The 13,300-nt window shown below is 38.0% G+C and overlaps 1 protein-coding gene across 1 annotated transcript; it reads left to right on the top strand.

The window, feature by feature from the left end:
• The first annotated feature begins 239 nt into the window (after positions 1-239).
• Positions 240-12,928, top strand: LOC133866109 (uncharacterized). The gene is made up of 14 exons (XM_062302663.1): positions 240-698; positions 918-1,016; positions 1,118-1,183; positions 1,275-1,340; positions 4,160-4,452; positions 5,586-5,779; positions 7,487-7,561; positions 9,571-10,345; positions 10,643-10,747; positions 11,249-11,371; positions 11,464-11,634; positions 11,738-11,867; positions 11,969-12,178; positions 12,488-12,928. Exons 1-14 carry the CDS (start codon positions 255-257, stop codon positions 12,635-12,637), a joined length of 2,901 nt encoding a protein of 966 aa, XP_062158647.1. The 5' UTR covers positions 240-254; the 3' UTR covers positions 12,638-12,928.
• Positions 12,929-13,300: the final 372 nt, after the last annotated feature.

The raw sequence follows: 13,300 nt of genomic DNA, 5'->3' as shown, positions 1-13,300 counted from the left end.
TGGTTGGATAAAGGCGGTGGAGGATATGACATGTTTGACTTCTGTTACCTTTGACTCCTTGAGAATTGAGATGACCAATAAAAGAGTGGGAGAAAAGAAAAAATGCAAATTGTCCTAATAATAATAATAGTAGGTGATCATTAAGGCGGGAGAGTTAATTAAACTTAAAACTTTTTAATAATAATGTGACGACGGTGTTCCGACTACCAAGATTGAAACGTTAAGCACTCTTCACACTTTCGCGCAGAAAGAAGATGCGAGCAAGAAATTTAGCACCTGATTGTTCTTCGTCCTTTTCAGCGGCGGATCTGCACGGAAACGCCCCGGAGTCCCATGACATGTCTACCTTTCTAAACCAATTCTTGCACCAAAAGCACATGCTTTGCCATTCTCTACAACAACCGGAGCCAGAGCCACAACCACCTCCACTATTTTCAGCATGCGGACTCTTCTCCGCGGAGAATCGTCACCGGTCGGGCCGATCCGAGTGGGAGTGCCAAGTCAGAGGCGGAAACTCGGGTGCCGCTGTTGAATCGTCGTGCGGCGTCAATGTCTCCGATCCCGGCTATTCTTTTAAGGACGAGGTGAAAGCCAGCACTGAGAACGCGTTTTGTTCGGCCGCTGTTGTGGATTCTGATGCAAACGAGAGGAGAGTTCCGTCTGAGAATTATCTCGGCGAGTTGAGTTGTGATAGCGAGGTATTTGAATTTTCCGGTTTCTGTTTGGCTGGTGAGAAATTGATTTCTTACATCATTTACTTTCTCTGGCTCAATATAGTGTAAAAAAAATTATGTCGCTTTAGATGAGGGGCGTCTAAAAAACTTATTAATATTTGAAAATTTTGTTTTTTCTTAAATTGCGGGAAAATTTTGAGTTATTGGATTCTTGTTATTCACTAAAAAATTATGGTACATCAGGAAGGTGCCGAGGGGTTAGAGGTTTTAGTGAAATCAGTTCCGCCTCCTTCTTCATCAAAGAGGAGCAGAGCTGCGGAGGTCCATAATTTGTCGGAGAAGGTTGGCTCTCAATGCTACAATCTTTCGTGTATACGTGTGTGTGGTTTTACATATGGAGTTATGATTTCTGGGTTGTGTTAATTTGGTTGATTGGTGGGCAGAGGAGGAGGAGTAGGATTAACGAGAAAATGAAAGCACTACAGAACCTAATTCCAAATTCTAATAAGGTACACTATTTATTTCTCTACCGTTTTAATGAGCTTGATTTTTGAAATGATTGCTTCGGTGCTTTTTTCCTATCCTTTTTCTTTTTGATAGACGGATAAGGCTTCTATGCTTGATGAAGCGATCGAATATTTGAAGCAGCTTCAGCTTCAGGTGCAGGTGAGTTTTCTCTTTCAGGCGATGCTGTTTTGGGTCTATCCGTCTATGTCATTGATAATTTTGACCTTTTTTTTGGAAAAAAAAAAAATTCGTTATATCATTTGGGGTTACTTTAAACAGCCTCTTTACTTTGACATGAGTTTTAATTTGCATCTACAACCTATAGAGATCCAGGTAAAGAAGAAAAAATTTCTCAAGAGAAAGGCATGAAATGTTATGGTGTATCCGTGTATGGTATGGTGAAAGGGAAAGCAAAAATCCAGTCAGAAAAGAAGAGTCAAGTAGGATTAAAGTTTAGTAAATAACTAACTACATTTTCTTTTTAATAACTACGATAATATCTTGCAATCGGACCAATAAAAATCATAACTTGAACTTGGTATCACTAATATTTCATAGCAAGTGGAAAGGATTCCCTTGTCCATTATCGTCATGACTTATAAGTAATAACTAAGTTATGGCCGCCAATTACAAAACCATTGAAGCTTGTACATTTGTTATTGTTTTCTTTCTAACTTTAAATTCTTTAATTTGCAACCAATTTCTTTTTGGGGAAAATTACTTGGACTTGTATCAAATCGATCCCTAGGGTACAAAAATTATCTTATTGCACCTCCCCTATGAGGGGAGCCACCCCTTTGTGAGGGAATGCCTCCCCTCACAGATGGAGGTCGCCCCCTTTTTAATTTACTTTTTTGTTTTAATAATCTTTTATTTGGGGGGTAAAATTGTAATTTTACAAGGATTCCGTCAGAAAAATAAACGGAATTTGTACAAAATTAGACAGAAGGTCAATTTAATACAAAAAGCTTATTACAAGGAGTTATAAGATAGTTGTTGTACCCCGGAGATTGATTTGATACAAGCCTAAACCCAGTTCTCAGTTTAGTAATTTTCCTTTCTTTTTATTTTGTTACTAAATCTTTTATACTTTTGAAGTTTAAACAAGTTTAAAGACTGAAATCTTTTAGTAATATTCCTCCCCCCACCCTTTTTTTATTTGTTCCTATGTTATTTTTCTCTCATTAAATTGTTAGTCAATCATTATTTTCATGTTTTTCTGATAGTGGATTTTCTTGGATGATTGTAATCGATTTTGCTATCATGGAAAAGAATGGAGTATGGAACATGCCTAAATCTAATTGTATAATTATGTCTTCTAACAAAGCCCAGAGTCCCAGACCCTTATGGTGTTTAATTGTCTTCTGAGAATGTCTGCACCATGGATTTGGCTCTAAAAAAAAAACTATTGGAGATCTTTTATAGTTTTTTCAACAGTTCAGAATTAATTTCACTCTCTCTTTCTCATGAAAAACTTGAAATTAAATTTGGACCACTGATGTCCTGTAGTTTTTGTTACAGCACCTATGCCAAATCTCTGCACCACTGCATTGTATTCATAATCAATTGGTTAAATCATAGGTCTATTCACAACCCACTTACTTCCTGCATGGTTATGATTACACATGATTTTAAACTCAATAATTTTCTACTGTGTTGATTTTTGGTGAAATGGTAAAAATAAGCTACAAAATAGGAAAGAGTCTTTCTCAATTTCCAAATACCCCAGTTAATGCTGAATATTGAGTAGAGACGCCACTAGGTTACAATGTTTTATTGTATTACAAATTATAAATATCGGTTTTCGTTTTACATTGCAAAACTAATAGTAAAAATCTTTGTAAGTACTTTCTGTTTTTTGCTTGTACATAACTTGTTCGTGCGTGAATATGTATCATGTTTGAATTCTTATCATGCGCATCTCTCTTTTCCCCTTCAATTGCTTTAACAGGCAATTAATATTACTCAAATGGTCAGTCAAGTGAGAGAGGTTCAAAAGAAAAGTATAAAGGTTCTTTTAAGATGGAATACTCGCTAAGGTTATTTCATGTATTGGTTACTTTATCTACAAGTTTAACATGAATAAAAATTAAATCTTGTGACCTCCTCGCTTCAATGCTTGCTTCCAATATATATCATTAGTATGTGCCTTAATCCAAGCAAATCATGTCATCTTTCTAGTACCTCAGGTGATTGCTTCTATTGGCATGTACTTAATGTAGGGAAGAGGTCCTCGCCCTTTTTTTTTTTCCTTGGATTCGTAGGAAGTGAGAAGTAAGAAGTAGAAGAGAAGTAAATGATCATTTCGCATCTTGTTCATGCATAATGTGTACTCACTGAGTTTATGTCAGCGCCTGGATGCGTGTTCTCTCTTTGACCTTCCTTCTCCTTACTATACTATAAACAAAACAAAAGTACTATTTAGAGTCCGTTTGAGATTGTGGTGGAAAATAGAGTTTTTGCATATAGAAAATGCCTCAAAACTTTTTAAAAAAAATCTCATTTTTCAAGCTTCCTCAAAAATGCAGTTTTGCTTGGCACAACTTTTTATGTACTAAAAGCACTTTTTAAGTTCCTTAACACAATCCCAAACATACACTTTTTAGTATTGATGCATGAACGAACTATATCGTACTTTTGTGTTCTGATGATCATTTATGAAGCAAGAAGAGAGGAAGAAAAAAAATACATACGAAGATTATCTGGTCAATTTATTCAGCTTTGACTGGCCACCGCTTATAGTCCAAATGATTTATGTGATCCTCGTATGTGTATATTACCTCATGATTTGGCCCTCTGGAACCATTGGCCCAACGAGGTTGCATTTGGGTTGTCGACCTTGAGAGTTGAGATTGATGTTATAGCTCCACTCTGTAAACTTTTCTTTCTTCACTTCATCTCAAAATACAGAGAGTGGAAAGTATTATAATTTTTTACAACAATGTCAACATACTTGGTCATTTTGATTGGTATTGCAGATGCTATCAGTGAGAAATGGATTGAGTTTGCACCCGATGTTCTTACTGGGAGCACAGCAGCCTATGCAGTTGCCTCAGCCAGGAGTAAGCTTTGTTGAGGGAAATGGATTTCTGAATTCGGGGAATGAGGAAAACTCCAGGGAATCTGTTTTGAATCTTGCCAACCGATGCACACTCTCCAATCAGCCATTTGTCATCCCTTCAGCGACGAACATCACCATTCCAGAAACCTCGCTTGGTTTTGAAGAATCAGCTCAGGCACATTATGAACCATTAAATCTTTCATCTTCCAAGTTAATTCTATTAGGTATAGGCAACTAAATTGTCAGAATTTCGGGATTAATTTTTTTTTTTTTTTTCCGGAAATATGAAGGAAATTGCTAGTGATGGTGCGCTACAGCTACAGTCTGATAGCAGTCAGATTGGAAAGATCTCTTCATCAGCCGTGTCTTAGCCAAAAGCTGCTCTCAAAGAGATAAGATGTAAGAAGTTGCTGCCTAGTCTGAAACAATTCCTTTTGGAAAAATTTGTTTTTTTTGTTATCATATTTGTGTCACTAAAGTTCTTATATAAACCTCTAGATGGATATGATGTATATAACAGGGGTGAACAAGAAAGATATAGCCATTTGGGTTTTGTGGATTATAAACCTTTAGCCCACCATGCAGCGTTTCTATTGTGCTAAAAAAATGTTACTTAAATTGTTAAATTAGACTGTGGCTTTAATTACTCACAAAAATATTTTTTAAATGTTATTTATACATGTTTGTTAGAATGCAACCCCAGCTTTAGTGAATCTCCACTTAGCTGTATCTTTGCCACCAATTTGAATCAAACTCAGCTTGCTTTGAATCTCTACCATATGATCAGAATGAGCTGGAAGTCAACACCAATCCCCCTCAATGACAGAAGAAAGTTTGGCGTTAGGTTTACTTCTAGACTCCAAAACCACATGATGCCCATAAGTTTCATAAAGCCTGCTACTCGGATGCTAACAATCAAACCAAAGATGAATATCCTGCCCATCACCAACATCAAAACACAAAAACTCCTTGCAGCATCTCTCAATTTTAGGAGTTTTCTCCAACCCCGAGTGCTGTTATTATTCTAAAAAAATATTACTAAAATGTTTCTTGGGGGTCCAGAGGGTTGGGTGCCAAATGATTTTTCTTTAAAGAACAATGGAAAGGTTGAAGCAAAATGAAAATTATGAGATAAGTTGAAGAGAGACATAGTTAGATATAGGACAATTGAATGAAAGCCAAACAATTACTACATTAATTACTTGAAAGGATATTATATTGAAAAATGCTAGGGGTATTACAAACTCTTACCAAAAGAGTCTACAAACTGACCTAGCATACATGTGGCATTTTATTAACTAAAAACATTAGACATTAGGATTCCACTTTCACACTAAATCCAGGTGGAAGGTTGGATTCCACAAGCTGACTTGCCCGTCCATGGCTTCCATTCCCGTAGGTCATGCACGGCCGACCATGGACGGCCGGCGATGGGAGGTTGGGACAGATAAACGGCCAACGATGAGAGGTTGGGACAGATGGATGACCGACAAGAAGGGAGAGATCCCGGGAGAGGACGGCGTGCGGGCAGCCTGTGGTCAGGGTCGGGAGTTTTTGAGATCCTGTCGGAAACCCACACACACCGGCGTGGGGTTGGTTGGTCCGGCCGGAAACCCAGATCCGGCCGAGAACTCACCTTTAAATTTGGATATCAAAACGTCACTGATTCGGCCGTCCATCTCTCCTAATCTCTTAGTCCTGATCTCAAAATGTCACAGATCCGACCGGTTTGGTTGGTCTGGTCGGCCACTGGAGCTTCGGAACATGCCTTGGAAGTGGACGGCCGGCGACTAGAGGGAGAATGGCGACTTGATGGGAGAAGGGCATTTTTGTATTTTAACATTTATTCTAGGTAGGACGCCACGTCAGTTTATAAGCCTCTCTTTGTAAAAGTTTGTAAGTACCCCTAGCATTTTTCTATTATATTACATGCTTTATCGTCAAATATAGATCATGGAAAAAGGTTAGGAAAACCAAATGGAAAAAAAAAAATCAAGAAAAAACAAGCTAAAAAATGCAGCTTGCTAAATTATCAAAAAACTATAAGGAATCGTACATAATAGAGCTACCTAAACCCTTTTAAAAAAGATCAACAAACTCAAACCAAGATATAACGGGTTTGTTTGTCGAGCAACATTACAGAACAGTACTGTTCATGTACTTTTTTTTTAATTATTATTATTTTTATATTTTTCACTACTAATCAACATAAAAACATTCCCACTTTTTTCACTTTTTATATCACATCAATAATTTTTTATTATTATTCAAACAAAAAAATTCACTACAATACAAAATTTTCACTTTTTTATACAAATTCTTTTTATTTTATATCACATCATCACTTTTTACTAATTTCAAAACTAACGACCCCACTACTCTGTTCTGTACATGTTTTTACCAAACAAGCCCAACAACTCCTGGGTTGGTCATTGTCCACTGTAGAATGTGTGTTGAGGACTGTTTTTCTTGGGCCAGACGAAGCGAGCCCATATTCCATCTCACTGAGAAAGGGCCCAGTTCAAGAGGCATTATGGCCTCGATTTAAAGGGTCCCATCACGCCACTAGCAACAAATATGGCTAATTTTTTTTTTTTTTAATTACAAATATGGCTAATAGGTCCATGACAACAAGAAGTATGCCATTGCGGGAGGCCAGGACTGCGATCATGTAACACAAATCATATTTCATTGGACAATTGATCAGAGCAATGAAATAAGGGTTGTAAAGGTAGGACAAGAGGTGTACCGTGTACAGAGTGTACACCTCAGCATTTCTCAACTCAAAATACTACTTAAAAGGAGAGCGATTCTCACACAGCTCCTCTCACATCATATAGATCTCATACATGTGAGTTCCACACATAAGATTCACACAATATGAGAAGGAATTGTGTGAAAGTCGTAATGGAATCATTATTCTACCTTAAAATTATATCACACAAACCTAAAGTGATTTAGTTCTCTACTAAAACTTCACCAAAAAATGTCTACATTGAATTGCTGCACGTGAAATTAATTGCTTGCTGTTGGAACGATGGGTGTGTGCAAGTAGCCAAAAAAGAATAATACAAAAATAGTCATTCGTCTCTCTTCCTCTATTGCAACGACGTTCGCAACAAAAAACCAAAAAAAAAAAAAAAAAGGAATACAAACAAACAAACAAACGTAATTTATGTCAAAAAGATGCCTAGCTAGCAGTCACGGATTGATGTTTTACACTGATTGGATCTTCGAATTTCAGTATTAGATCGAGCATATCAAGAGATCGAGGAAGGTTATCTGCGCGCCTTGGACAAGCTGAAGTTGTCGGAAACAGGTAAGTTTCCGTCGGGCGAAGTACGTAAATGTATACAGATCGAGATGTTCGTCTAGCAGTCACGTGGGTCACTGGGTAGGAGTAGCAGGTTGCAGGGTATGCTCAAAAAGTCAAAGAATCGGCCTTTATTTCCTCATCGACTCATTCATTGTTCCTCAGTTGCTACCAAACCTAACCCTTCACATTTAATGAGGCGCCAAGAATCATGAAAAAAATGCTAAAAAATATGACTTTCGAGTTTAATTAACACTAAACTATAACACACGTTCAACTCTGGTGGAGAGTGTCCGTCTGTCCAGGTTGCCATCGTCTAACTCTGAGCTTAACCAATCATCCTAGCAAAAACCCAAAAAAAGAAAAAGAAAAAAAAGAAGAGGGAACAGAGCTTCACGAATCATGACCAACATGATATATATAATTATATATATATATATATATATATCATCACCCTCTTGACAAAATTATCAAAATCAGCATCAGATGGAGAAGCAAACTCAGACCCCAAAAAACAATATATAATAATAGTAGCGATAATAAGATTTTTAAAAAAGAAAAAGAAAGTAAGAAAGTAAGAAAGAAGGGAGGAAAAAGCTAGCAAGGATCGATGAATCCATACAATAGTGACAATTTTGACGAAGTTCATTCACATTTAAAGCATATTCCCGATTTAGAATTTCCTTTTCTTTCTTTCTTTCTGTCCTTTGTGGCTGATTAAAACAGAGCTATCACATTTTCCTCGTGGCTCGTGAACAGGGCTATCATATATGATTCTGCAGTGTGTGTATCTCCCTTTCTGTTGCTTTTGGGTAGGTTTAGATATTAATGGGTGTGTGTTAATCCCCCTGACATGCATACGAGGGGATGAGGGATAATATTTGTGTGCATAGTTCATATATACTAAGAAATTGTCTTTAAGTTATATGTATTTATAAGATAGAAGTTTACCCTACTTGCTTTGATGTGATTTCGAAAAAGAAATTGCACTTGCACAAGAAAGAATTTTTAGTAATCATGTAATTATGTGCTTTAAAATTTTGATCAAATGTGTCGCAATAAGTAAAATTTTCAATTTATGTTATCCCTTATCATGTATTGATTTCTGCATTTATTTTAGTTGTTATGGTTAATTACCTTATAATGCATGCCTTTACATCTTTATAAGCAAACAAGACAACCCATTATATCTTGCAAAGGAAGCTGTGCCCCAAGATGTAGAACAAGTTGGAATTTAAGACTTTCCTAATATCATTTGAGACATGGTGGGTGCATAGCAAGTTTTTTATTCATAACTTTTAATGGAAGTTTTGGTCTTATTTCAAAAATAAATAAATAAATAAAAAGCAAGCAAGCAAGCAAGCATATAAACAAACCATGAAAGTTCACCGACATAGTCAAGCACAATCTTCCAACACAAAATAAAAAAATTATTGATGCCCAATAGACTAATTAATTTATGACACAAGTCTCAAATAATGCTGCCATCACCAACCCCCCCCCCCCCCCCCCCCCCCCCCCTTTTTAATTGCTTCATAATTTCATTAAAATGTTGACATGAATGAGTTACGAGAGAATAGAAGAAGCAAAACTGAGTAAACAACCACATAAATGGACAACCCTAATCTGGCCAACACAAAACCTAATGACCCACAATTCAAACTCATCATAATGACAAGTGATTAATACGTACAACTTAGTCTACACATAGATCCGATCATCCGACCATCGGATAGACTAGATTCGAGGTTCAACAACAATTTCCAAAAATTAAAAAAGACAAAAAAAAAAATAAAAATGAAATAAATCAAATTAGTGGGGGCACTAGGGCCTAGGGGGGGGCTCACTTTCACCATTCTAGACGTCCCATCATGCCAGCTCTTCTCTCCGAGTGTCTAAACCCCACTCACTCTGTGCGCGGTCCACTCTCCGACCACCTCATTTATCATCCCTCTGCCATAAACTCGCGCTGTCCCTCTTCTTCTTCTGCAATTCTATGGGCGTGTTGATATAAGGGGACCAAATTTGGCCACCGCATGAGAGGAGGAGCAAGTGGGGGAAGAAGAAGAGAAGTGGGAAGTGGAGAAAAATGTCTGACTATACGTTTCTGAACGATCAGCTCTCAAAGCGCACCTCAATCTTCGGTCTACGCTTATGGGTAGTGCTTGGTATATGCGTTGGAGCAGCCATAGTTCTCGTACTTTTCCTCATATCTCTCTGGTTCACCTCAAGGCGAAACAGCTCGTCATCTTCTTCTTCTACTTCTTCAAAGCTCAATAACAAGTCCTCTCAGAACCCCACCATCCCAAACGTCTCCAAAGAAATCCAAGAAATCCGAATCGATCGTTCTCGGAACCCGACCCACCCCAACCCGGACTCGAACCCAAATGCCTACCACCAGGCCTCCAACCCGGACCCATTACCGGAATCGGAGCAGTTATGCTGCAGAGCTCAGCCCTTGCTTCTTCAGCCAGGGGAAGAGGGCCCGGTTAGTGGGCGGAACAGAATTCACATAGAAATCGGGAAAGACCACCGAATTTCGTACCCGGAGAGGGTTGGCGGGTCGTCACATGGCAGCGGAGAGCCACGGTCTGGCGACCAGGCGATGATTGCGGCGCCGGAGGTCTCTCATTTGGGCTGGGGTCACTGGTACACGCTCAGAGAGCTCGAGCAGGCCACCAATGGGTTTGTTGATGAAAATGTGATTGGTGAGGGTGGGTATGGGATTGTCTACCGGGGCGTTTTGGAGGATAATACCATGGTTGCTGTCAAGAATTTGCTCAATAACAGGTAATATCATTGCATGTTTGTATAACACACTCGAAATCTTAATCTATTTACTTTGGGTTTAACTGTTTTGGTGTAATTTAAGATCATGGTGATGTTATTAATTCTGAACCCAGTTGAGAATTTGATGCGTTAGTTAGATTTTTTTTGCTATTTTATCCTCTCATTTTTTATTTTTATTTTTTTTGTTATGAATCTGAGAGTTGGTTGGTGGACCATATGTTAACCAAGTGTTGCATGAACTTCCTATTGGGAAGTTATGGCAGAAAAAGCTTAATTGTGGTAATTGGTTTGCTTTAGAGGACAAGCTGAGAAGGAGTTTAAGGTTGAAGTTGAAGCAATCGGACGTGTTCGGCATAAGAATTTAGTGAGATTGCTGGGTTATTGTGTCGAAGGAGCGCACAGGTATTTTAATCTTCTTTGGTTACAACTTTTCTTTCTGATCTTCAACATTTCTGCGGAATCTTGCATGTTAGACTATTCGGAGTTCATAAACGAAATGAATGGATAGGAAAGGATGAATTAGGATTTAATGGAATGGAATAAAAAAGATTGGGGTATTCTCCTTCTAGTGTGCTTGGGAATTAATATAAAAGAATGGAATTTTTTTTATTTGATAATTACACCATTTTCTTTTATATGTGTCTTCTAAGGGAGTGCTAAAAATGGAAGTTAACATCATTTTCTTTAAAAACATCTCCCAAACATGGGAATGGTGTAACTCCAAAGATTCCCTTTCCATTCCATTACCCCAATTCCTTCCATTTAATGGGCTTTGATGTTCTACAGTCTTTTCATTTTTATTTTTATTTTTTAACTTAAATATAAATGTTTTATTTATTCTGAAGAAAAGGAAAAAAAATGGTTGTCTTACATGGGAGCACTGATGTACTTGAATTGTTATAGGATGCTTGTTTATGAGTATGTTGACAATGGAAACCTGGAACAGTGGATTCATGGAGATGTTGGCCCTTGCAGCCCTCTTACTTGGGAGATTCGTATGAATGTAATACTTGGAACTGCAAAAGGGTATGTGTTAGTTGAATAAGTTTATTAATTGGTGGTTCTATTCATTGGGTTGTTTGTTGCGTGCCATAGCTGAACCTTAATTACAAACACAGGTTGACATACCTGCATGAGGGTCTTGAGCCCAAGGTTGTGCACCGTGATATCAAGTCCAGCAATATCTTGCTTGATAAGCAGTGGAATCCAAAGGTGTCTGACTTTGGCCTAGCAAAGCTCTTGGGCTCAGAGAGGAGTTACGTGACAACTCGTGTGATGGGAACATTTGGGTCAGTCCAACCTCTCTTAATTGAAAATTATCATAGTCACTTCTGACATTCAGTCTTTCAGCCAAGCAAATTGGAATGACATTTTCCTGGTTCTTTTGTGTAGGTATGTGGCTCCAGAATATGCCAGTACCGGCATGTTGAACGAAAGAAGTGATGTATATAGTTTTGGGATTCTTCTTATGGAGATAATTTCTGGGAGAAACCCTGTAGACTATAGCCGCCCTGCTGGAGAGGTATGTAGTCATCAATCAAAGTTACTTCATAACATTGTCTTATGACCAGCTCAAGATAAGCCTTTTTCTTTATGATATCAACTCCGAAGTCAAACTTTCAGGTGAACTTAGTTGAGTGGCTTAAAACCATGGTTACAAATCGGAATGCCGAGGGAGTTTTGGATCCTAAGTTACCTGAGAAACCTTCATCAAGGGCGCTGAAGCGTGCTCTGTTGGTAGCTTTGCGCTGTGTGGACCCAAATGCTCAGAAGAGGCCAAAGATGGGGCACGTGATACATATGCTTGAAGCTGATGAGTTCCCTTTCCGTGATGTGAGTTTGCATTCACTTCTACTACCCTTAATATATCTCATTGGTTGTATCTTTATCTCCATTCGTTGATGGTTATAAAGTTAGAACTTGTTTGAGAATTACATTTCTCATGTTTTCTTGTTTTCTACATGAACTTGTAATTAGCAACAACCATGCTTTTAATGAAAGTGCACAGCAAAATTACAAATTTTAAATCCAATCTATTTGTCACATAAAAAGCACATCAAGAGATCTTAAACAGTGTGTTATGCAATGCTTCCCTGACTGGACTTAACTCCTAACCAAGGATTATCTTTGCAATTGATTTAGGAACGTAGAGCTGGACGTTCACAGCGTGATGGTATGAGGGACAGGTTGATGGATAAGCGCATAAATGAATCCGGTGACAGTAGTGGATATGAAAGCAGTGCTCTAACTAACAGGTGTTTGGAAAGAAAGCCGGAACCTGAAGAGCAGTAGCTTCTCCAAACTAATGCACAAGGTAATACACATGCCTTGTCTTTTGCCTCTTCATTTCCATCCAGTACTGGATTGTACAACGTCATTTATCTTGCCTGTAAATGTTTTTTTGATAAGTATTTACCTTGCCTGTAAATGTGATTCTGTGTAATATGAATTTGCACTGTTTGTAGATTCTTTACTACTTTGTGCCATTCGTCTGAAACACAATTTTTCCCAATACTGTCTGAATGTTGTAGGGGAAATGCTCTGACATGAACTTTTTATTTGATAGGATTTCTTTATATTTTTCATCCAATTTCCAGGAATTGGTACAAGTGGGAAGAAAGTGAAAACCCAATCAATATTTTGTTCTGTACATGTGAATTTGTGTCCATATACACGTGGGTTTCTTTGTCTGGAAATCTGACTAGTAAGATTTTATCACCTACAAAGAACTACACTATTGTTATCAATGGATTTGGCTGTCAAGGGCGGAAGAGGGGAGAGCAGGTTAACTCCCCCCAGTTATATCATAATCCATAAAATAAAAGGCAACATGATTGAGTATTAAATATATATATATATCGGCAGAAATACCCTTGACTAAGGATGGCTAATACAAAACATTTTTCGTGCGAGGTTTGGTGGGTATATTGTGATCATGGTGGCCATGGGCCCTCC

The sequence above is a fragment of the Alnus glutinosa genome, chromosome 4 (assembly GCF_958979055.1).
Source record: "Alnus glutinosa chromosome 4, dhAlnGlut1.1, whole genome shotgun sequence".
NCBI lineage: Eukaryota > Viridiplantae > Streptophyta > Magnoliopsida > Fagales > Betulaceae > Alnus > Alnus glutinosa.
The sequence above is the reverse complement of the archived record's forward strand: the minus strand, read 5'-3'. Positions and strand labels throughout refer to the sequence as shown.